Source organism: Filicampus tigris, chromosome 3 (genome assembly GCF_054856515.1).
Source record: "Filicampus tigris isolate MCC_2025a chromosome 3, RoL_Ftig_1.0, whole genome shotgun sequence".
Lineage (NCBI taxonomy): Eukaryota > Metazoa > Chordata > Actinopteri > Syngnathiformes > Syngnathidae > Filicampus > Filicampus tigris.
The window spans coordinates 30,202,195-30,228,816 of record NC_141219.1 but is presented as its reverse complement, the minus strand read 5'-3'; the positions used below and the strand labels follow the sequence as shown (position 1 = coordinate 30,228,816).

Genomic DNA, 26,622 nt, shown 5'->3' with positions numbered 1-26,622 from the left:
TTGACATAAAACGTGATCTCACCATGATCACCTCCACAAAATCAAAAATACCGTGGCGATTGCTCCTCCACTTTCACAAGCTGAAGCGGACAAGAGCATGAATGCGCACACGAACACTGACTGGTTATATTTCGGACATTTAGCGACGCTAAACTCGTGTCTCAGGAGGGACGGCGGCTTGCAGCAGCAGCATGCAGATTGGAGCTTCACGTCCCGTTCTTTCCTCCCCGGCTAAAGGTAGGATTGGGACGGCGAATAGCAACAACTAGCTTCAGGCCGTTAAAACAAAAGGCGTTAGCACAACAACATTAGCTCCTTACTGTCCGCCCAGCATGTGGAGGTGAAGATGAGCCTGTGTCTTCATGTCGCCTAGCAAGCATTCGCGTGCGGTGTCCCTGCTTGCTTGTTTGCAGCCGCCACCTTCTGCCCGAGTGAAGCGGCGAGCGTGACGAAAGCCCTCATCAAACAGCGAACAAAATTTTCTAGTGAGGCTGACTGCACAGCCGAGTGTGGCCGCATTGGAATGTGCCATTTCAGCTGTTACCTTCCAAATCGGACAGCGCGTTCTTAGTCGAAAAACTGGGTCCATTCCTCATCCAAATAAATGTGCACGTCTACTCATTCCCACTTCAGTCTCTGTAAATATCCTGACTGGTCTTTAATGACTCGCCCGTCCTAACCGTGATCAGCAAAGAAGCATTTTTTTTTTTTTAAAGCAAAGAAGCAGTGTTTTTTTTTTTTTTTTTTTTTTTAAGCAAAGAAGCAGTGTGCGCTCGTCCCAGCCTAAATCTATGTAGCTCTGCTGACTTCCACATTTCGTCATTCTCATATAAATCAGCCACGGAGAGGTTAATCCTTTTGATATGTTCAAGTGGGCATTAGTAGAGATGTCCACATAAATTTTGGTGCCAATTGATCACCGTTTTTGAACGTTATAAGCAATAAAAGTACAATGACTTCCAATGGAGAGTTTGGAATCGGTTCATCCCGTGACTCCGGCCGAACATGGATAGAACGCTAGGGGGCGCGGCCATTCTCCTCATTAACGAGGGGCGTTATTCATGGAGTTACTTATTTACTAATATCTCCAAAATGAATGGATAAAAGAGAAAATGGCAACTCTTTTCATTTTCCTGATCAAAAAATATATAAAATGAACCTGTCAGTGAATACATGGCCATCCCCGGCCCCACCATCCCTTTAAGCACAATATACATAAAGAAATACATTCCCATAAAACAATATTGCAGCATTTTAGAAAAATTATGAATACAAAATAAAATGCCGTTTGCTCCAAAGCAGCTGTATTTTATAACAGCAGGAACCATGCAGCGGGATCGAAAGCCGCACGGGACAATCTCAGCGGTACACCACCTGTTTCTCGTTCATTTATCCGACACAATTTACATTAAAATATACCCACAACAGAATTTGAATAAACAAAATACCATTATAAGACACTCGAGCAGCGAGTAATCATCTTTTTAGTCGATGAAGTAATTGCCAGAGTGCAATAAAAAGTGACGTGCGTACAAATGACTGCTCTCGAATAGTTCTAAATCCAAGCGGCGCTTGAACAACAAGTCGCTCTCAAGACGAAATAAACATATCTGTGAGAACAACACTAATGTAAATGATAGTGTGGGTGGGTGTGTGCATGCGCGGACGCGTATGGGTGTGTGCGTGCGTGCGCGCGTGTTGGTGTGTGTGTATGTGTGTTTGAAAATGCTGAGGATCTGTTTGTGTGAGTTGAATCCAACTATTAACTCTTATTCCACAAATGCAATAATTCTCAGAATGCCTTGTTTCAAATAGTGGGCCTGCATAAAACACATTCTTGAAAAAAATATGTTTGGGCTGACTTCTCTTTAATAAAGTGTTTGCATAAGAAAATCAATCCTCTTATTCATGTTAAGGGTATTAAAATTCAAGAAAATAATCTGACAGAAAAATCAAGGGATTTTTTTTACAATAAATAAAATATGCGATTAACTACAAGTTAACTATGGAAAAAGGCGATTAAATATTTTAATCGCTTGACAGCACTAATATATACATACATACATTGTTTCATAGATTATAAAGTGATGATTGATTTAAAGGCCAAGTCAACCCCGCAACAATCTTTGCAATAATATATTCTATGTGCCTTTATTAGTCTAAACATGGCATTCTGATTAATATTGTGCTTGAGTTAAGCAGCAAAACCCACCCGTTTTCAGCCATCTCAGGGGGTGGCCATTTTGTCACTTCTGTCAACACAGGTAACAACCAATCACGGCTCACCTGTTTTCTGAAACTGAGCAATGATTGGTCATTACCTGAACAACTGTGATGTCATTTTCAGTTAACAGCAAGTGGCAAAATGGCCGCCCCCTTAGATGGACAAATGCGGGTTGATTTTACTTAACTCATATTCCACAAACGCAATATTAATCAGAATTCCGTGTTTCGACTAGAGGGTCTGTACAGAACATATTCTTGTAAATAAAATATTTGGGTTGACTTCACCTTTAAGGGACAATTTACCTGTGATAATGGCACCATGGAAGTCCGCCTTCAATAGTTTCTGCTGCACAGACTGTGGATTGCTGCAATAGCAACACACTTGTGAACTCAATTAAGCATCTCTTGAAAAACATGAATAATATCTAAGATATCCATCCATCCAGTTTTCTATACAACTGTCCTCATTAGGGCTGTGGGTGAGCAGATCCTATTCCAGCTAACCTTCAGCTAGAGACAGGTTACACACTCGCCAGGCAATTGCAGGGCACAAATAACTATTCACAGTCACACAATTTCTTCAGTTAAGCTAAAGCCCCTTTCCCACTGAGCCGTAAACAATTGCGAAGGCAGCGAATGTTGCGCTCTCATCAGGGTTGGTTCAAGGCTGCTAATGGTTGCCAAACGGTCGGTAGACGTTCACCTGTACTTTTCTTGTCGCAAGGGAAGAAAAAAAGTTAAAAAACACAGACTGTTGGCGAACTTCTGGCAAACATGTGCAACATTGAACGAACCCTGACAAACTCTGATGTGAACGCGCAATTTGCTACCTTCGCCAACGGTTGCAATTGTTCGCTCCTCAGTGGGATACGGGATTAAATTTTCCCCCTCAAGCACAGGGAGAATACGCAAACCACTCACAGGTAGGCAAGAAATAAAATTTGAAGCACATGCAAAAATACTATTCCACCATGTTGCCCTTATTACCAAGAATTAGGGCTGCATCTAACAATTATTTTAAAATTCGATTAATCTTTTGACTATTTTGGCAATTAATTGATGAATCAGATTAACCCTTGTGCGATCTTAACATTCTGTTTACTCCCCTTGTACTATGGGTCAAAAAAGACCGGGCCTACCAAAAGCCCCAAAATAAAGCAACTAAATTGAAATTGAAATCCCAAATCTATTTTGCATGTTGAAACAACCTGTTATTTATCAATTCAACACAATTTAATTAATTTTTATCATGTATTTGTGACACAAACACACAAACAAACAATCATCAATTACCACTATTACACTTTTTTTAAACACAAACCAACTGTCATAACACTTTTTTTTTACAGACCCCTGGAATACTAAAAAAACATTTACAATTTAATATGTACACACAGACGTGAGCGTGTGGCTCCTTGAACCACGACAAATAAAAACGCATCCATGCAAAGTTGTCACACGGTCAAATATTAAGAGGATGAACGCCGCCGAGTGGTAATGCCCGCTGGTGCTTGTTTCTACGTCATAATTAGGCATCATTATCTTTCTTTTGCTACCGGGTGGCGTGTGTGATGTTACTAAATGGAGATCGGGTAAGCTTTAATTTTATACATGTATGTTTTGTTTGTGGTGTGTTGTTACTACTGTGACCGCTGAGTGGCGCTGCTGCGATAGTTGTTGACAATGCGTTACGAGTAAGAGTTGCAGTATAGGAGACCACTGATCCCAAGCTGCTGTCGCAGCCTCTTATTATTAACATAGTTCATGCGCGACTTGGTAACATTGGCCCTTAAGTGGACGTCAACCCAAAAATGTTCTTGACAATAATATGTTCTATGTGCCTCCACTTGTCTAAACATGGCATTCAGATTAATATTGCTTTTGTGGAATACAAGTTAAGCAGCAAATGCCACTGATTTTTATCCATCTCAGGGGGCGGCCATTTTGCCACTTTCTGTCGACTGAAAATGACATCACAGTTGCTCGGGACTCAAGTAATGACAAATCACAGAACACCTGTTTTCTGAAGCTGAGACATGATTGGTTGTTACCTGAGCCCTGAGCAATTGTGATAAAGTGGCAAAATGGCCGCCTGGAGAGCAAAGACTGTGTCGTTACTTGTCATAATAGTCATTAATACTTGTTGGAATGTCTCGTCGGAAGTGCAGCTATTGTGAGTGATATTTTAAATCTCTTATTTTTGGCCCTTGAGAATACCTTCACATGAAAATGACCATAAGCACTCAAATAGGGTCCTATTTAAAGGCACGTGTATGCGCAAGTATGTGCAATGTGCATTGTTCAAAGTTAAGTAAATAATTCTGTGAGTGATTTATTCTTTGAAGCATTAATATTAAATATACAGGAAAACACTCCCATGCGCAGTCCCGCTGTAATATTCCTGACAGAATTTTGAAAATAGGAAAATTAACAAATTGTTCAGGAAGTGAATTTCTGTAAGTTGGCAGCGCAGTGAATGTGATTCAACCATAATTTTTTCTAACTTTAGCAATGGTGTAACCAAGTAAAAAAGGTGGACGCACCAGATTACAAGCAGTAATAAAAAAGGCTAGAGACCTGCTTTAATTTTTTTGCATTTAATTCTATTCAAGTGCAGTACATTCGGATGTTTGAGGTTGAATTTATGGAACCCAAATGTTTGGAATAAATGGGTCGTATTGTCTCATACCTACTGTTGCTGATTATTGTTAATTGTTTTAATGGTGTAACTTGATCAAGTCTCTTCTAACAATTCACATTAAAAAGTAAATTTAAGCATGTATCATTCCTGCTGATATCGTATTATATGATATCGTATCGGACAATACTCTAGGCCGCAATATCGGCATCGTATCAGAAGTGAAAAAAGTGATATTGTAACTCGTCTAATTTTAAATTAAACACACGGTCTCTAAACAATTAATTGGTTACCAAAAATAATTACGTAGATTAATGTGATAATCTATTAGTTGTCAATGAATTGATTAATGACTGCACCTTTTCATAAAATTATACATAATTATTAAAAATGTTGAGGGTTTTTTTTTACCTTGTTGGCTTCAATCCACTGCAGAGATCAATGATATATTGTTTCCAGAGATCATGTAGAGGTAGAAAAAGCTCATACCTGCAATGACAATGACCAAGTCACTAGGAAGGAAGTGATACGTGGAAGGAAGAGTACAAAAATGTGAATATATGTGAAATAGCATTGGCATTACATTATAATGATGACAATGTTGGCTTGTTTTTATTTACAATTACCATATTTACTGTATATCTATGACTAACCTCTGGTGTTCACTTTTTATATGGAAGATCTTCATTTCCCTCTTCTGCTGAGCATTTAATCCTTTGTCTCTCTTTTTGTTCAGCATCTTTTTCTTAGGCCTGGAGTATTCCAAGATCACTGCCTTATGACTCAGCAAACTTTTTTCATCATGTTGTGGATCGGGCACAGTGTTATTCTTCAGGAAAGCTTGGGTGAAAGCCTCAGCTTTGGAGCGAATCTGAGACTAGTAAAGGATTAAATACATGAAAGAGAATAAGATGTGTAAGATAGAGACGCTGCAAAGTGAATTCAGAGATTTGTTTCTAAACACATTATATATGTTTGAAGATAAGTGCTGAAAATGTGCAACAATAGCGCAATGTATTATTGAATTATTTGCGATAGCGTACTCTTTTTTTGTAACATTTCAGAATTCATTAAAAAATGCACATCGCTGGCGTCGGGCCAAAATCTTGTACCTCCAAAATAGTCACTTTTCAAGAGATCCCAAAAATTGACAATTTGTTCAACCATTACCATGGCATCATGAAAGACAGCAAGCCATTTTCAATACTTAAACCAGTTAATAATTTGTAAAAATTACAGCAACCTGTATGGACTGACCATCCATCCAACCATCCATTATCTATGCCGCTTATCCTCACAAGGGTCGGGGGCGTGCTGGAGCCTATCCCAGCAGTCTTCGGGCAGTAGGCGCGGGACACCCTGAATTGGTTGCCAGCCAATCGCAGGGCACACAGAGACAAACAAACATCCGCTCTCACAATCACACTTGGGGGCAATTTAGAGTGTCCAATTAACCTACCAAGCATGTTTTGGGAATGTGGGAGGAAACTGGAGTACCCGGGGAAAACCCACGCAGGCACGGGGAGAACATGCAAACTCCACACAGGGAGGCCGGGATCAACCCACGACCTCTGAACTGTGAGGCGGACGTGCTAACCAGTCGACCACCGTGCCGGTGCCGCCAGATGGACTGACCAAGATTTTTGAAAGAATATGAAATTCACCAAAATCTGATTTATGAGGTCTTGGCCCGACGCCAGCGACGTGAACTCTTCAGAAAACACGTTTTCAGGTTTGTAGATGAGACCCTGCCGACTGACAGCCTCTGTCAAGTCACACCAATACAGTAGATAACAGCATATCGTCGATGTCTGGCGGAAACATCGTATACCCAAAATCCAAAAGTGGTCAATTTCCCCCCCACACAAATCGATGCTAGTGGTCCATCCCCACTTCATCTGTCATTTTTATACAATATTAACAAATTTAAAGCAGTGAAAATAGCTCAAAAACAAATACATTACCGCTCTTGAACATAACTTATCTTTGAGAATTGTTGCAAAAATACTTACGTTTCCTCGTTCTGTGGAAACTGTGTGGCGCAATTGTTGCCTCTATTTAACGTCAGGGTGTTTTTTAGACAATAACGAGTAAAAATAGTACGGTTAGCAACAACAAGTTGACTTGTTTGTTTAAAATGTATCTCTGTTATGTTTTGTTGTAGAGGGAAGTATGATGTAATCTACTCACCTCAACACCAAGAACTTTCACAAGGTCACAAGGAATATGGGTGTCCACAACTGCCTCTATTAGAAAAAGAGTGGAGTAAATAGAAATTTTAGAGCAATAACATATTTTACAGCAATAACATACTGAGAAAAGCTGGACCATTTCATAAAGAACTCTCACTGGGATTGGTAAGCAGCTTTATTTCAGGTCCAGTTTTGGGAGGGTTGGACGCATGATGGCATAAAGTTTTGGACAATGAATAAGGTGTACAGGCCTACAGTCATAGACTCAGAAATCCGCCCCATTGTCATTTACTCAACCAGTAATTGACATGATTTACATAATCTGTTTAAAAAGAACAGCAAGATGGCACCAGGAGGAAATGGCAGAAAAACGTACTGAATAGCATTATTCTGCCAAATTGATTGTGTTTACAGATGAGTCCAAGGATTCAGAAACCAAACTCATAGGAGCCGCTGTTTACATTCCATACTATAAGGTTGCCAATAAGAAAAGGACCCCAGAACATTTGTCAGTATAAACAGTTTAGCGTTGCAGCAATTGAATATTTTGGTATTGGGATATCCTACTGAAAATTTGAATTCGAATAATCGCGTACTCTGATTAAAATGAAAAGAAACTACTTCTTTGTGTGGGTATAAATACAGAAGACAAAACGCCATATTTCCACTTAATAATGAACTACAAACCGGCTTTTTTAGATGCAGTAATCAACATTTGATACTAAAAGAGAAATCTATCCAAAAACATTTATTTTCAAGAATATGTTCGCAGCAGGCCCGCTAGTTGAAACATGGCATTCTGATTTATTTCGCGTTTGTGGAATATGAGTTTATCAGCAAAATCCACCCCCTTTTAGCCATCACATGGGGCGGCCATTTTGTCACTTCTGTCGACTGAAAATGACATCACAACTGCTCAGGGCTCACAGCTCAGCTTCAGATAACAAGTCAGCCGTGATTGGTCGTTACCTGAGTACCGGAAGTGACAAAATGGCGGCCCCCAGGGATGGCTAAAAACGGGTGGATGAACTCTTACTCCACAAATGCAATATTTATCAGAATGCCTTCTTTCAACTACTGGGCTTGCATAGAATATATTCTTGAAAAAAATGTTTGGGTTGACTTCCTCTTTAAATTTAAATGTTGGCTTTTCATGATCTTGACTTGGCGCCGGTACATTGGGGTTCACACAGGGGGACGAGAGAGAAGCTTCCCTCCGCCTTTGGGTGGGGGGACGGGTTTTGACAGTTTGTGCCTTTGCACCAAACAGCAGCTCAGAGCACCCATTTTGGAGTCCTTGGAGGGTGTGCTGGAGAGCGCACCCCTGGGGACTCCCTTGTTCTGCTGGGAGACTTCAATTCTCACGTGGGCATGACAATAGGGTTGCCAAAAACAATTATTTTGCTAGTCGACTAATCACAAACAGTAGTCGCGAATTAGTCGACTAATCGGATAATATAAATTGCGGCAAATCGCAGGAGCAAGCTACTGCTCTTATAATAAGCATCATTCGCTTACAGCTTAAATTCTTTATGTACAAACTAATCATGAAGACAAGATGATAGTACATCCATCCATCCATTATCGATGCCGCTTATCCTCACAAGGGTCGCGGGGTGTGCTGGAGCCTATCCCAGCTGTCTTCGGGGCAGTAGGCGGGGGACACCCTGAATTGGTTGCCAGCCAATCGCAGGGCACACAGAGACAAACATCCGCACTCACAATCACACCTCGGGGCAATTTAGACAGTCCGATGATAGTACATTCAACTTGTATTAAACTTTGCAACTTAAGCCATCATTCCTGACATGTTTATAAATAATGGAGCGACTTAAATTGATGGTGAAACTCTGGCCTTAAAATGTTTTGCTGTAATTCTTTAGTGCGTTTTAAAATTTAACCAAAACTATACACGATGCAGAGTTGCACTAATACAGTGAAATTATATCAATGAATACAAAAAGAAGTACTTGTATACATATTTCACTCTTCTTGGGCCCCAAGACTTTTTTTTTAACGGAAGGTAGCGAAATCAGGAGTAAATTGGGAAAATGCTCTGTGCTAAAGAAAATTAAAATAAACACTTGTATTGGTTTTTGATTTTGTGTTATTTAAAACATTATCAAAAAGGTTTTGTTATCATTAATGGCCACATTGTGCCGCCGCCCCTGTGTGACCTATATCTTTGCTACTGTAGCAATGAAAATTTCCCCACTGTGGGATCAATAAAGGCATTCTTATCTTATCTTATCTTATCTTAAAAGAAGTAAATTGATCTACACAATCAAAATGTGGTATGCACCTGTAACAAAAACAAGGAAGACTTTTTTTTTGCACTATAACATAGTATATTACAGCAAACTTAATTATGGATTTTAATGTTATATGACGCCGATGAGTGGCACATATGTCGTTTTTGTGTTGAGTTCTGATATTTCCCAGTTCATGAACGCATCACTCCGTTCGCGAGTGAGAGAGAAAGAGAGAGAGAGCAAGCGTGCGCTTCCTGCTTCGATGTCCAACACAGGCATAAAAACAGAGTTTTGGTTGTTAATCAACGCGAGTTCACTGAATAATGGCAGCTTAATTCATAGAAGATGCTACGACGTGTTAGCGTACCAAAGTAAGAGCGTTACATCAAACACACCGTAACGTGTGTATGCTAAGCAGCGAGCTTCTAGACACAACTGTGCTTATGTCAGATATATTACTCTACCTCATACCTTTTTCGTATAATTGATAGTCGTAACTTGCGTAGCAATGGACACCCAAACTGCGGTATTCTTGCTGCTGCTGATTGCTATTTTTTGCGCGATCGTGTCCGGCGACTTGGCTCGGAGCCGAGCCCCCATTGTTTACAGCCGGAATCAGCTGTTAGCACTCCGTGCTAACCATGCGCCGGCTCCCGGGGCGAGACCCGATATCCCCCGTGAGCTGAGGAGGAAGAGACGGGGATCTCGTGCGGGGGTTAAACGCCGGGAAAGGAGGAGACGATACCATCCCGTCCTCCCGTCCGTTATCATGGGGAATGTTAGATCGCTCCCCAACAAGATGGACGAGCTAGCGGCGCTTACCCGGCACGAGAGGGACTTCCGGGAGGCTAGCCTGATGCTATTCACGGAGTCGTGGCTAACAACGCTAACGCCGAACGCGGTCGTAGAATTGGACGGCTTCCAAATCATACGCGCGGACAGGACGCTGGAGAGTGGAAAGAGGAAAGGAGGAGGGCTGGCTGTGTTTGTGAACGATAGATGGTGTAATCCTGGGCACATCACGATTAAGGAGCAGCTTTGCAGCAGGGATATTGAGCTGCTAGCTGTTGGCATGAGGCCATTCTACATCCCGCGAGAGTTTAGTCACGTGATCGCGGTGACCGTCTACGTCCCACCAGCTGCCAGCAGCGACACAGCCTGTGATGTCTTGACTGCAGCAGTGAGCAGGCTACAAACACAGCACCCAAATGCCCCGGTACTCATCTCTGGTGACTTCAATCATGCCTCCCCTTCCTCCTCTCTGCCTTCATTCACACAGTATGTCACCTGCCACACCAGAGACAATAAAACACTGGACCTTTTCTATGCCAACACCAAGGAGGCATACACATCACTGCCCCTCCCCCCGCTGGGCAAAGCTGATCACAACCTGGTGGCTCTCCAGTCTGTGTACAAACCTCTGGTCCGCAGGCAACCAGCTGTGACCCGCACGGTTCAGAGATGGTCTGGAGAGGCCGAGGAGGCCTTAAAGGACTGCTTCAGCACAACTGTGTGGGAAGTATTCAGCGATGCTCACGGGGAAGACATTAGTAGTCTAACGGACACTGTTACAGACTATATAAATTTCTGCATGGAGAACACCATACCCACCAGGACAGTAAGGTGTTTCTCCAACAACAAACCCTGAATCACACCAGACATAAAAGCTCTCCTGAAGGAGAAGAGGAGGGCTTTTGCGTCAGGCAACATAGAGGAGCGGAGGACTGTGCAGCGCCAGCTGAGGAGGAGGATCAGAGAGGGGGAAAAGGTCCTACAGGAAGAGGATGGAGGAGCAGCTGCTGCAGAATAACGCCAGGGGAGTCTGGAGGGGCCTGAAGACCATCTCAGGCCACGGGCAACCCAAGACCCGGACTGGGGGGGATCTGCAGTGGGCAAATGAGCTGAATCTCTTTTTCAATAGGTTCGATCAGATGCCTGCCTCCACTCAGTCTCTCCTGCTGCAGTCTCCACCTACTCCTCCTGCTGGGCGTGTCACCCCCTCCCCTCTTTTCTCCACAGTCTCCAGCTCCCAGCTACACCAGATAGCCACCACTCCTTCCTGTCCAGCCTTGGCCTTCACAACATCTCAGGTGAGGAACCAGCTGAAGAAGATGAAGGCGAGGAAGGCAGCGGGTCCAGATGGCATCAGCCCCCAGCTCCTCAAATCCTGCGCAGACCAGCTGTGTGGAATTGTCCAGCACATGTTCAACCTGAGCCTGAAGCTGGGCAGAGTCCCCCAGCTATGGAAAACATCCTGCCTGGTCCCGGTGCCAAAGACCCCCCACCCGAAGGAGCTCAACAGCTTCAGACCAGTGGCGCTGACGTCTCACCTGATGAAGACCCTGGAGAGACTGGTCCTTGTCCACCTGCGCCCCCTGGTGAGCTCCTCAATGGACCCACTCCAGTTCGCATACCAGTCTGGCATCAGTGTGGATGATGCCATCATCTACCTCCTCCACACTTCACTCTCCCACCTGGAGAAGGCGGGGAGCACTGTGAGGATCATGTTCTTTGATTTCTCCAGTGCTTTCAACACCATCCAGCCCACCCTACTGGGAGACAAGCTGGAGCGGGCGGGGGTGGCGCACCACCTCACCACATGGATCCAGGACTACCTCACAAACCGGCCACAGTATGTGAGGACACAGGACTGTGTGTCTGACGTGCTCCTCTGCAGCACGGGGGCCCCACAGGGAACTGTCTTGGCTCCCTTCCTGTTCACCCTCTACACCTCGGACTTCAACTACAACACCCCGACCTGTCACCTGCAGAAGTTCTCTGACGACTCTGCGATTGTCGGCCTCATCACAGGCGGAGATGATCGGGAGTACAGAGAACTTACTCAGGGTTTTGTGGACTGGTGCCAGCAGAACCGCCTCCTGATCAATGCGGGGAAATCCAAAGAAATGGTGGCGGATTTCGATAGGCGCCAGCACTCTTCACCTGCACCAGTGAATATCCGGGGAACAGATGTTGAGAGGGTCTCAACTTACAAGTACCTGGGTGTTCATCTGAACAATAAACTGGACTGGTGCGACAACACAGACGCCCTCTATAGGAAGAGTCAGAGCAGACTCTTCCTACTCAGGAGACTGAGGTCTTTTGGGGTTCAGGGGACACTCCTCAGGAACTTTTATGACTCGGTGGTTGCATCGGTCATCTTCCAGGGAGTGGTCACCTGGGCAGGCGGCGTCTCGGCCCGGGACAAGAAGCGGCTGGACAAACTGGTCAAGAGTGCGGAAGACGACAACGAAGGGAGACCGAACCCTAGCCTCTGTCCTGGGCTGCTCCCTGGACTCTGTGGACTCGGTGGGGGACAGGAGGATGTTGGCCAAGCTGTCATCAATGCTGGGCAACCCGGACCACCCCCTCCAGGGCACCCTAACAGCACTCCACAGCACCTTCAGTGACAGACTGTTACACCCTCGCTGTGCAAAGGAGAGATTCCGCCGTTCCTTCTTGCCTGCTGCTGTCAGACTCTTTAACAAGAACATTGTGTAGTCTCTACAAACTGGCGGTCATTAGTGCAATTGTGCAGTCCTGCACCTGAGCTCATATCGTGCAATACCCAATATTCCCCACTACTGTAATACCGTGAAATACTCAACATTCCCCACTACTGTTAGTCTAGTTTTATTTTTATCCAATGCTGTTCCTTACATTTCACTACAGCACTGCAGCACTGTCACTTAGAGTATTTTTTCCTCTGTACTATGTACAGGCCGAAATGAGTGTTCCTCATATTTTTTATGTAGATGTAGGTTGGTGTGTATACACATGTGTATATACACATGTTAATGCGTATATCTACATAGGTTTGATTCTAAATGTTTGCCGTCAATGTTATACATTAATGGCCACATTATGCCGCCGCCCCTGTGTGACCTATATCTTTGCTACTGTAACAATGAAAATTTCCCCACTGTGGGATCAATAAAGGCATTCTTATCTTATCTTATCTTATAAAATCAGGCATAAGCCATAACTTGCTTCCTTTTTTTTAAACAATCAAGCATCCCCATCGTGCTGCCATGAAAGGCAGGTTTGCATTGTTGAGTATATTTGGTGAAATGCGCCGTAACTTTCGGACTCTGTTGCCAACACGAATTAGCCCTTACAGTGTAAGGCTTACACTACTTTACCCACAATGCTTCCGTTTACATCACCCGGATTACCACCACTGCACAGGTGTGTTGCAGATAGGAAAACAGCCAGCGGGAGAAGAGCGAGACGCGGCAGTCTCGAAAGAAAAATAATGTGCCAAATAAATAAGTATATAAATAAACGATGCGTCGACGATTAAAATCAATTGTCGATGATTTTGATCGTCGACGTCGTAGTGATTAGTCGACTAATCATGGCAGCCCAACATGACAATAACAATGAGACCTGGAAGGGCATGATTGGAAGGAACCCATGTGAACCCGAGTGGTGTTCTGTTACTGAACTTCTATGCTTGTCACAGATTGTCCATTACGAACACCATGTTCAAACATAAGGGTATCCATATGTGCACTTGGCACCAGGACACCCTAGCCTGCAGTTCGATGATTGACTTTGTGGTCGTGTCATCGGACATGTTTTGGGCGAAGAGAGGGGCGGAGCTGTCAACTGATCACCACCTGGTGGTGTGTTGGCTCCAATGGTGGGGGAAGACGCCAGTCCGACCAGCCCGCGCCAAATATATTATGAGGGTTTGCTGGGAATGTCTAGAAGAATCCCTTCAGAAATAGTTGAACTCCCACCTCCGGCAGAACTTTGCTCACGTTCCGGGGGAGGCGGGGGACATTGAGTCCAAATGTGTTCCATGTTCCGCGCCTCCGCTATCGAGGCGGCCTATCAGAGCTATGTAAACTGGCTGGTGCCTGTTGTGGCGGCAATCCCCGAACACGCTGGTGAACACCGGCGGTAGGGATACCGTCAAGCTCAAGAAGGAGACCAGTGAGACCTCTGTGAAGTGTACTAAGTCACTAAAGCACTAATCGGTCATATAACGTTATGTTAGCCTAGTATGTAGCATAGATTCACCGCCTTTCCTCACATTAATTACTCCTCGTAATCCTTGCATGGGAGAGATTCTTGCAAGAAGTGTGGCTTAGTCACAGCGAAGGAGACTGTGACTATTGACGTTGGAGCGAAATTGCAACGTGTTTTTGAGTGGTAGTAGCCAGCCAAAGCTCATTGCTAGCTAGCTGCTGCGGCCTACTTAGCCACGTCGCATCTTGCCTCGACCTGCAGTGTCAGCACGCCCATCTCTGCCGATCAATTAGAAGAAAAATTTAAAACCATATGTATGGGGTCATTATTGTACATTTACAAATGCGTATTTTAAGCCACGAACATGTAAAAATAATCCGTATCCGTAACCACACCCACAACTGCGTAACTGAAGTCACAAATGCGTAACAACAATCTACAAATGCGTGACTGAAGTCACAAATGTGACAAAAATCTGCAAATGTGTACATTGATTTGTAGGTGCAAACATGGTTAAATTTGCAATTCACTGTACGCATTTGTGACTTGTGTACGGCAGGACCGTGAGCAAAAGTCACATGCAAGAATGCAGTCAATCAAAAGGTGGCCAAAGGTGGATTTCTGTCCGGCCCACTAATCGGCCCTCATGCGTGTGACGCGGTTGCGAGGTGGACAAAGTTCATCTCCACCTACACGGCGAAATGGGCAAATGACAAAAATTGCCTCCGAACACTTCAAACGCGCCACTAGTGACCCAACTGTGCAGGAGAATTTTCAACAGTAGATACAGCGCGAGTTCTACTACTACGACAAATGATGGAACCCAATAGCGCGAGCAGCATCAGAGCCAGCACACCGGTGAGTAGGGTTGGGCACCGAGAACCGGGAATCGAGTGGAACCGGGTCCATCATTCCGGTTCTCCCGGAACCGTTCCGATTTTAGAATGTTGGTGCTAAGTTTCAATTCCTAGTTAGCTGTGCGGAAGAGCTAGGAACGAAGTATTACCACGGTGGCGACTCTGGGTGTGCGCCCGGCAGGGGCAGCCGCTGGGACACCACGGTGGCAGCAGCCGCCCTTCGCGGGGTCGGTAATCCTGCTCGGGCCGGCCCAACTGGCTCATTTCGGCCGACGCCTAGCCATACAACTGACGCGATGCAGCTTATGATGACCCAAAAGTCAGAAGCGGCTAAGTACGTCTAATGGCAACACTGAGCCAACAAGTTCAACACACAAATGCACATATCCAGCTAATATTTAGCTTATAGCATACGCAGCTGCAGCATATGCAGTATGAATACTCAGTGTTTCCCACACCATGTTAAAACTTGGGCGGCACGCCCAAGTAAACAGACGGCCGCCCAAGAAGTTTTCAAGAGAATTTAATAAAAGTATTTTAAAAAAATAAAAAATCCCTCCTCCCAAAAAAAAAATAACAACAAAAAAACAGGTCGCGGCCGTAGATAAATCACAGATAAAGTTGGCCAATTTGTCGCTCTCACTCAACACATACGCAGCCGATTAGCCGCGCACCTCTCCAAAATCCAAAGCTGCCGCGTACGGTGTGCGGTTTGTTTTCTTTGCAGAAATGATGCAGCTGCAAACTTGCCTGCGGAATCACCTGGAGGGGAGCACCTGGCTGTGTGTCTCAAGATATCAATAAATGGACTAGCATTTTTTTTTTCAAAAAGCCTTGCAAGATTCATTGTGCTAATATGCTGTGCAGTCTGTGAAAATAAAACCAACCATGTCGATAAGGTTAGTGGATTTGAATAGTAAATTAGCCAGCTAATGAGCTTTAAACAAACCTCTGCCGCTAGCGTCCCTCATACGGCGTCATGCACGGACGCTTTTTGTTTTGGGTGGGTGGGGCCAGACGGAATTGCTTTAAAAGGATGAGGACGGACAGGGTCGGAGTACAATATTTTTTACGAATAAGGACGGAAGGACGAGGACAGAAGGGTACCCAGGTCGTGGACGGACCGTCAAAAAGGGTCAAGTGCCCAGCTCTGCAAATCAATGTACACATTTTTGTCACACATTTGTAGATTTGCGTTACACATTTGTGTCTTCAGTTACGCATTTGTAGATTCTCAACACGCACTTGTGACTTCAGTTAGGGATTTGTGACTGTGGTTACGGATATGGATTCTTTTTACATATTTGTGGATTGAAATATGCATTTGTAAATGATTTTGCTACAATAATGACCCCAAACAGCGATGCTTTGCTACTTGTGTTTTGATGAAGCACAAGATACAAATTTACAGTTTAACAGTTTATTTTGAGCCTTGTGTAGTTTGAAGAAGTGCCCAACATGCCTTGTCGTTTTTTATTTTGTAATTATTGATAATTACGGGTTTGTTGTTGTTAGTTCATTCTTTCCTATGGTACAATTTACCCACCTTGTTATTTATTAATTTTCATGAACTGTTAGATTCACTATTGCACCATACGTCTGGAATGTATGATGGCCATGTAATGATCCACGTCCCTCTGTTCAGCAGTCTGCCACCTGGTGGCAACTGTGTTGAGCAAGAGTTATAAGCGAAAGCATGTGCCCGTCAATCCAAGATTCTGCTGTCGTTCTTACTATTTGTATTTAACTGCAGGTGTCAATGAAGAAGATGCAAAATATGATAGTACACATATCCACTGAGCAAGCCGCCGTAGATGCATTGTGGGCCACCGTAGAAGTGATTACACTTTGTAGGTGTAGACTGCAGTGTTTTCTGTCACCTTTAATCGACGTCTTTTCACCGTCCGGTTTGGACGTTGCTATGACAACAGTGCAAGAAGATTTTGAAAAACATTATTTAAAAAATGCTTTCAAATAACTTAATCGTAGGTATTGGAGGAAGCATACTTTTGAACTCTGATTTAAAAGCATTTATACTTGGGGCTAACTTCACTACACCATTATGTTACGTACCATCCATCTGTATGTTGTCCACTTAGGTAAAAACTAGCGTGACACTCGTCTGTTATTCACAGGGTGTGCTTCCTCTTCCAGCTTTTCAATTATTTTCGTTCTTCTTCTTCTTCTTTATCTTCTTCTTCTTCTTCTTCTTCTTCTTCTTCTTCTTCTTCTTCTTCTTCTTCTTCGGCCCAATACCCACACTTCGCTCAAGTGCACACATAGTCGAAGAGTTCGAGGACGTAGGTTACAAGTGCACACAAATTGAGGAATCGGGACACTTCAGGTGACGTCTTCGACGCATGTCCTTGCGTCAGCGAGCATGGCGGCACGTTTTTTATTTTTTATTATCATGTTTCAACAAATCTCAAATACAAACAAATAAAGCATCACAGTGTTACAATCAAATGACAGGTACAAATACAAAAAAACAACAACAACAAAAAATAAAATAAAAATAAAACCACACGGAACAAGAGGCATTGTCAGAAGTCATCAAAAAAGGGAATACAGTGACAACAAAATATTACCTTGAATCAAAATCAGACACGAATGCTTCAAGAGCACAGGCATTTCTCTGTTCTATTAGCTTCAAAGATTTTACAAAGAGACTGATCTCATTCTTCAAGTGAGAAATAGTAGGTTTCATCTTAAAAAAAAACACACATTTATGAATAAAATGTTTACACATTACTAGTAAATTATTGATTCAAAAGTCTATTTTATTATTCTTAATAGTTATAACAAATCTTTCATTGTTAACATAGCTAATTGAATCAATTGAATTGTGTTGTAGCCAGTCATGAAAATCCTTCCAAAATGTCTGTATTATATCACAAGAGAAGAAACGATGTTCCAGGTTTTCACTTTCAGTTTCACAGAAAACACATTTCCCAGTTCCCATTTTGAATTCATATTTTAGGTATTAATTCGTTGGGTAAATTTTGTTTATGATTTTGAATTGGTTTTCCTTCCTTTTAAATGGGATCGGAAAAGACAGGTAATTACATCTGATCTTCTTAATTTCTTCTTTTTTTAAAATCTTTTAAGATGTAATACCTTTTTACAGAGTTGGGGAAACTACAATTTTGTAAATAATGCATTAGAAATTTGTTATTACATTTGGGATTACAAAAATCCATGCCACCAATCCAGAGTTGTTTCAAATTAGGTGTAAGATCTGAATAGTATACATCTTGTTGCACCATAGAAAAAAAGAGATAATGGAATATCTTTTACAGTTTGATTGTACTTCTTCTTGGTACAACGGATTTGAAATTTCTCACAAAAAAATCAGCGTATTACCTTCATCATTCAAAAAATGTGCAACTGCCCATATACCTTTAGACAACCAATCTTGAATAAATGTAGACCTTCTGTTGATGGTTATACAGTATATCTATTGTTCCATATTGGAGAGTTATGTGGTGTAAAATTATGTTTAAAAATTAGTTTCCAATAAAGTAGTACCAGAGCTGGGCACTTGACCCTTTTTTGCCCATCCGGCCGCGACCCTCCACCCTTGATTTGGGTATCCTTCCGGCCGCGACCACCCGGCCATATTCGTAAACATTGACAGCCCCCGCTCCGTTCCTACCCTCCAGAGGGAACGACCGGTACGGCCCAGGGACGGACTGCCCAGCTCTGAGTAGTACCTGCTGATGAAAGTCAGAGTCTCACTGGTAATTTATTAATCGCAAAATGACATTTTAAAAGAAAGTTAATTCCCCCAATTTTTCAAAAATCAAATTGGGTATGTGATACCAAATAGAGTCGGAATTATCAAGCCAAGTTTTTAGCCATTTAAGTTTAAAATTCCATTCATAGAATCAAAGTCTCTGGCATTACCGCCTCCATCTTCGCGGCACGGGTTGTTGTTTTGGCAATTTTGCTGTTCAAAATTAGATTAAAACGTCAGTGAAGTCGTAGTAAAGTAAAACTCAAGCTATTGGTCCATTATTTGGACTACTTGCGGCTCTTGCGCGATATGTAAGGCAACCAAATTAAGACAAAAATACGTGGGTTGCCGGTGAAATAAACCTCGATTGAAAGTGCACATATCATAAAATTTGTAATATTGAATGGTTACACTTGAGACATTTTTATTGGCACAGCTACACGAATTCCACCGAATGTCGTCTGTTTCACGCTTTTTTGGTCATATCCGCAATGAATTGTGGGTAATATACTTGGGCTTATCGGCCATGGATGCAGACTTCGCCGAAGTGCGGAGCAAGATCTCAAAGAGGGCGTTGTAACAGTGCACTTCGCAGATTTGGGACGTTTTACGCACTCGTAACCTCCGCGTGAACGCGCTAGTGAAGGACACAAGTGAGCAAGTGTGAATATTGTGATTTGGCCACGAGCGGAAGTCACACACACCTTCTTCTCCAGTGACACTTTTTTTTAATTCACATAATACAATATAATACAAAACTCTTGGTAATGTTCAATGTTTTCAGTTTTTGTTTGTTTGTTTTTCGTTGTTTTTCTCTATACTAGACTCTTTCTTTTGGAAAAGGGTTCTTATGTTCTTATTTTGCCAGTAGATGTCACTGTTGCCATTATAATGTCTGTTTCTTCATTATTTGAGTCTCACGATACCATCAAGCGGCCTTTTCTTGGAGCTCTTTCAATGTTTAGCTCGCTGTCTCGTTAAGTCCTCTACACTAACCGAGGGCAGAAGAATAAGACTATACTGTATTGCAGGTATGTATGCATCCGCCATGTTCATCCGCCGCCGCAAGGCTAAATTAGAAAAAAATGGACGCTGATCCACACCCACGATTGCGCATTTTGAGTAACCAACAATTAATCGAGTGTTTGTTCAAACTCGTGTCTTTTTTTTTTCTAATGCGTGCCATCTTGTTCGAATAAGCTCTGGGTACAGAGCGCAATTCGAGTCGTGGCTCAGTGGAGCTAGACCTAAACGTTTGACTCTGCCCGCATGAATTATGGATTTTTTTTTTCTGTTAAACTACTTCCTTGGCGGCTTTAATGGAGCGCGTCTTATGACTTCACATTTTAAAACACGTAACTACGCATTCAAATTACAAACCATCAACTGACTGAAACCCAGTACTCCCTTCAACCATACAGGGCGGGTGCCCTCTGCTGGGGACATGTGGTACTACACACCCCACTCATTTCTAAGTAGAGGACCTCTTTTAAGGCCCTGATATCCCAAACCGACGTCGGAGGTCGTTAAGCGTCGTGGCGTCTTTAAGCGCCGTCTGATTGATGTAGTGGCCACCGTCGTCGCGTCGTAACCCGTCTGTAAGCGTCTTGGGGGCGTTTACGTATGTTGTATCAGCATCGCCAGTCGTGACATTTGGTCACTCTGATTGGCTGTAAGCTAGCAAATCAGCGCGCGGAGCACCAAAAACAGTGAGCACACCTCCGCTGCCTTAATCTTCTTACAAGTACAAGAGTGAGGGTTGACAATGTAAGTATTTCACAATACAGTGTCAAGAATGTGATGGTTTACTCCGCGTGGGAGTTCATCGTGAGCGAAGAATAGAGCCAGCCAACTGATGCATTGTTTACGTTGTTATAATCAGCCTCCGGCCAACATCTTTCCGGTTGGAGCTTTCTAACCATGAGAAATGGTGACTGCCGATGGTATGGAAGGGTATTACATCTTATGCATGCGCAGAAGGTACTTTAATGGTCAGTGTCGCTGTCTGTCTCAGTGTCGTTGTCTGTCGTTGCGGTGTGTTTTGCCAGCGTGACGTGCCTTAAAGGGGGTAAGTGTCTGTCACTGTTGGTGAACGTCGTTTAGGTGTATCAGGGCCTTTAACCACAACATTAATACCAAATGGCCTAGACACCCAGAACCAACATCAACTCCCCCATTTTCAGGGCACCTGAAATCGACTCTGCACCCAAGTGTCTCATCGCGTTGCCAAATATCGAAGTAGGATGTGCATCTACCGTATTCAATATGCGCCTTTTCAGCAATTATGTTTAAACACTTTGAGTCTGAGAATACACCTGGAAACAAAAAAATAGGGTCTTTATTGATTTTCCACTTTCTCTTTCAGAATGGCAAACATCCTTTTCCTGAAGGTGGTGGCATTGCACCGGCAGGTGCACGCAAGAAAATGGCGCCTCGACAACAATGCCGCCATCATGGATGAGCATTTCCAAAACACCTTTGCCATCTGTGACGGCCACGATATTTATAAGGCGATATTATTTGATAGATTGGCTCAAAACGTCACAGAGGGCAACAGCTACTCCTTAGTGAATTTTGGATACGGGTCTGACAACACCTTGTTGACCAGGCCCGGATCCACATGGGCCCGGAGGTGCCGATATGGCAGAGGCTCGGCACTTCCTTTTTCCGACCTCACTGCTATCCTCTCTTCAGGAGGTCCTGGATAGACCTCCTAAGGACGTTAGACTCATTTTTTGTCAGACAGCCTTTCTGTGACTCGGCGGTTCCACTTGAGTGTACATGTATTCACACGTACACGGTGAATGGTTAGCATCACTTTTACAGATCAACTGGTTCTTGATATGGTTCTAGCCATTGTACTGTCTTTTACGGTGCCCTCTGTTGTGGTCCTCTGCATGTTCAAAACCACGACATCAAAACATTTCAACATTAAGTAAAACTGTGAATATAGACTGTAACTTATTGCTGTTATGTTTCGAAGCGAGTGACTAAATCGGACGCTACTTTTGTGTCCAGAAATTGACCCAGAATGACATTGATGCGTATAAAAACATGTGTTCCCCTCCATTAAGCATTGCAAGATAACACGGTCATTGCAATTCACTGTTTATTGCGAGGGTACCCTTAATTGTTTTTCCTTCCATGTCACCTTCACGGTTCTGTACACACACACACATCGCATGCATATGCATACATACATACATATAGAGCTGTCTCGACTAGTCGGCATAGTCGGCCGTGGCCGATGACGTAAATACGTCGGGACGCACAACATACCGTCGACGTCAAGTATCAATGATAATGATGTAAAATACGTCAGCACGTACGTACGCTCGAGTGTCGATGACATAAATACGTCAACACGTGCATCGCGTCAGTTGTAAACAAGTGCGCACAGTAGAAATGGCGGAGGCGCCGGATACCAGCGTCCCCGCTAAAAAAGCGGACAAAAACTTCCAAAGTATGGACATACTTCAGAGAAAGGTCGAGCGAGTTGGTCTTCTGCACCCTATGTAAAGCTGAGTTGGCGTACCACAGCAGCACATCAGCCATGAACGAACACCTTAAGCGACGTCACTCAGGAGTACTACTGAGAAAGCAGAAAGCTGGAGTATCCTAAGTCCATCTAACTAATTAACTAATATCCCCCGGTTTTACTGAAATTGCTGTTATGTCCGACATATTAACATGCATCATTAAGTTTCATTTCTCGAAGCAGCGGGTTGCAGTCAAAGTTACGCCGTGTTGTGTTTCAACTTTGTGCATTAGGTAGCTAACGTTTGCGGAGCTATTTCACTCCAGTCCAATTGTGTTGGTGCTAGTAGGTAATGTTACGTTGGTTCCGCTGCGTTATATACCTATAAACAGTAACACGCGACATCAGTTTATATACAGTATCTGCTCCGGAAAGCTCTCTGTGGGCGCAACACAGCATGCAGATCGTATTTAGGATGATGTCCCGCTCCCGCTGCTTTAAAAAAAAAAAAGACCTAGAGGAAACACTGGCCTGTTAACCATAGTCTGTGACTATGTTCATTGTTATAATATTTAAGTATGCACTGCTTTATCTGTTTCAGGTTTAAGCAAGCTGATGTTATTTAATTATTTTTGTTTATTCTTTTACTTGGGCTGCTGCACATGCACGCACACATTGTTTCACCATTATGTATAGATAAATACCTCATTCATGTTCACACGTCATAATGTCTTCGTAATGTGTGGATGTGACTGTTCATTCAATTTCAAAAGTTTTTTTTTACTTTAATAAAGAATTTAAATAAGCTTGCAGAAGTGTTTTTTGGAATTAATAATCGTCAAGTCAAAAATAATCGCTAGATTAGTCAAAAAATTAATTGTTTGACTAATCGTAAAGATAGTCGATAAGTTAATCGGGAGAAAAATAATCGGCTTGTCTCCTTCTCTCACCTCACCTGAGCGTCCGAGTCAGCGAGTTTGGGCTGGTGGCCAACACTACCCAATTCACACAGGTAAATGTGAGTAAACAAATGGCTCCATATCAGTGGTACTCAAAAGACAACTGCCTATTTGTGGTCCCCACACTGTGGAGTCCCTTTTTAATAACCAAGATCAGGTGTTCTGACTCCTTATTTATACTTATTACTTCAAAACATCCGTTTTACTGTATCCGTCCTAATTTATTTGTTTGGGATGGATTTTTCAACTGCTGGACCTTTTTTTTCCTGGATTGACGATTGACGGACCTTTGATGTTAAGTGACGGAAGCACGCTTAAAATAATATGGCGGGCTGACCGACAGACGATTACAGTTTGGTTCGGCTTGAAAAATAGACTATTTAGCGGATGACAGGCGGTTGCACAGGCTGCTGACGGACAGGAAAAGTTTAGTGAAATGCCCACCTCTGCAAACTTCCTTTTATACAAAGCACGAAGTAGCGGGAAAAAACTACTCAAGTGGAGTAACAAAGTATTTGTACATAGTTATTTTCCATCTCTGATAAAAGTTGTTTCCAATTCATGAAAACTAATTGTATTTTTTTTTTTTTTATTCAACAGATGGTCAAATCAAGCAATACAATTTGCTTTATTGGAATGGCCTTTGAGCGGGATTTTGTTGTTGTTGTTGGAGTTGTCCGGCAAACACTTTCAAAATCCCCCTCACCGTTTGGCAGCAAACTTTCCAGGAGCCCCCCAAAATTCCCGCCAGTGGGATTACTCTTGCTGTCCAGACACAACTGTCTGAAGTGACAAAAATTGTCATGCCTGTATAAAGTGTTGCTTCCTCTATTTTCATGGCGTTTAGCTTTTATTTTTGAAGGACACTGTATATCATGTAGTTCATCACTTTTTTAATAGACTCAATCAACAATATTAGCAATTACTAATATACATAACATTGCACATATGTTCATATAATATATCGTGGCTGTCCTATGAAAAATTTTATTTCTAATTTTCACGTTAATGGGATTTCTGTAGGGGCGGCACAGTGATCGACTGGTTCGCACGTCCGCCTCACAGTGCAGTGGTCGTGGGTCGAATCTGGCCCGGCTTTCCTGTGTGGAGTTTGCATGTTCTCCTCGTGCCTGCGTGGGTTTTCTCCTCCGGCTACTCCGCTTTCCTCCCACAACCCAAAAACACGCATGGTAAGTTGATTGGACACTCTGAATTGCCCTTAGATGTGAGTGTGAATGTTTCTTTGTCTCTGTGTGCCCTGCGATTGGCTGGCAACCAATTCGGGGTGTCCCCCACCTACCGCCCAAAGACAGCTGGGACAGGCTCCAGCACGCCCCGTGACCCTTGTGAGGACAAGTGGTATAGATGATGGATGGATGGATGGATGGATATAACTAGTATAACAATAGGTGCCTGTTTTCACAACATATTGTTTGCTGTATGCATTCCACTATGTATTTTTAATTTGCCAAAAGTGAGTATTGTGAATTCACATTGTGCTGTTTACTATAACTTACAATTCAGAAAAATTGAGAAAAAATCTACAAATTTGGAAGTATGGCATTTCTCAGTAGTGAATAAAGATCCAGAGCACTGTAAGCATCCACAGGTGGGTTCCAGCCATTTTCACCAATCAGGATAATGCAAAGTTAAAACAAAGTCCCATCACATGGGTACTGCCCTTTTGGAGAGCTCTCCTCCTTGCACAATGTAACTTCTTCAGGAGGGACTGGTTGAAGTTTGTCCTCTGCCCTGCAAAGGTGTGGTATGGAGTACAAGAGAATGGGACATCCTCCATGCAAGCCATGGATTGGTTTTGATGTTATTCAGTGTGCATTCCATGTCCTCACAACTTTGTCTAGTTAATTTCATCCTGTGATAACTACAGTTTTTATCCAAGAAGTCACCTGTGAAATGTCTATCATCTTTGAGGGCTTTGAGAGCTAAGAAAAATGTCACCACAAAAATTGCCTGTGCAAGAGGAACTCCAGCGTTTCCACAAATATTTGAAAATATCTTTTGAATTAACTACGTATATCACTGTAGCAAGCCCTTTTATTTGAATGCTACATAGCTGTTTGCTTATTGTCCATCTTACAATGTGAATCTCAGAATACACTTGATATTTTGCATGCTTTCAAATACATTAATTCATTCACAGATTGACTCACAGAATGCTGCGTAGGCAAATCATAAAACACTGCTAAATTGTTCAAGTGTGTTTTTCCATTTCAGATGAGAACATTACAGTTGCCTGACCTGATACAAAGGTAGCACCCGAGCACCCCACAACAACCTTGATTATCTTCATTCTCTTTATTCTCATACATTGGCCACAGTGTTCAGAATAAAGTTAAATAACAAAACTACAATTTAGCGAAACACGAGTGCATTTTCCCACTCATTAATCACTGTGGTAAATTGACTTGTGACTTCAAGGTCGGGTGTACCCTGGCGTCACAACAGAGCTATTGGTGTCGGGGTTTGGTGTGGAGGAGGACCAAGATGCAGGGAGGCGAAGCAGGAGGACAGTTCAAGGGATTTTAATGAAAAGAAAAGATATACAATTGACCGGTTCCTTGGCGTCGTGATGAGGCTTGACTTGACAAGAGGTAACTCAGTTCAAAAACAATTGAAATGACTGACAAGGATTAGGAGAGCAGCGACTACACGACAATGTTAACAAGCACACTGACAAGACAACGAGAAACACCTGGACAAGAGACACAAGGTGGGAGGGAGCTGTGGGGCCAAAACTAGGGAGTGGAAGGGACACAGGTGGACACAATAATCATGACAGGACAGACACAGAACACTGAGAACACAAAACCAAACCAACACAGACCAAACATGACAATTGGACCAAAACTTCATGCTGCCGTGGACATCCTACTTCAGGATTCCCTCTTCAACTATCACATTGATGATTTTTAATCTCATCATGATGACTTTAAATCTCATAATGATGACTTTAATCTCATCATGACTTTAAATCTCATCATGATGACTTTAATTTCATGATGATTTTAATCTCATCATGATAACTTTAAATCTCATCATGACTTTCATCCCATCATGATGATTTTAAATCCCATCATGATGACTTTAAACCTCATCATTATGACTTTCATCCCATCACGATGACTTTAAATCCCATAATGATAACTTAATGATGTAACAATAGACTTTGAATCTGTGACTGGAGTTTTTAGAATTAATTGGATAAAAGCTCTTCTTAAATAGGAAGTCAATGCAAACTTTTTTTTTCAAGAATATGTTCTATGCAAGCCCACTAGTTGAAACGGGG

At 42.8% G+C, this 26,622-nt stretch overlaps 1 protein-coding gene and 1 long non-coding RNA gene across 2 annotated transcripts in view; one reads left to right on the top strand and one right to left on the bottom strand.

Moving 5' to 3' along the window:
• Positions 1–17,355, bottom strand: part of pop4 (POP4 homolog, ribonuclease P/MRP subunit) — a 30,166-nt gene extending 12,811 nt beyond the window's left edge. The window contains exons 1-5 of the mRNA XM_086025646.1: positions 17,216–17,355; positions 7,055–7,110; positions 5,518–5,741; positions 5,276–5,353; positions 2,530–2,591 (exon numbers count right to left, since the gene is read on the bottom strand). Of these exons, the coding sequence (XP_085881772.1) occupies positions 2,530–2,591; positions 5,276–5,353; positions 5,518–5,741; positions 7,055–7,110; positions 17,216–17,222 (427 nt within the window). The 5' untranslated portion in view covers positions 17,223–17,355. The remainder of the gene's footprint in view (positions 1–2,529; positions 2,592–5,275; positions 5,354–5,517; positions 5,742–7,054; positions 7,111–17,215) is intronic.
• Positions 17,356–19,464: 2,109 nt separating this feature from the next.
• On the top strand, positions 19,465–26,591 carry LOC147150615 (uncharacterized). The gene is made up of 3 exons (XR_015086329.1): positions 19,465–19,909; positions 21,244–24,505; positions 24,625–26,591. It is a non-coding gene; the product is annotated as an uncharacterized LOC147150615 (long non-coding RNA).
• The last annotated feature ends 31 nt before the right edge of the window (positions 26,592–26,622 follow it).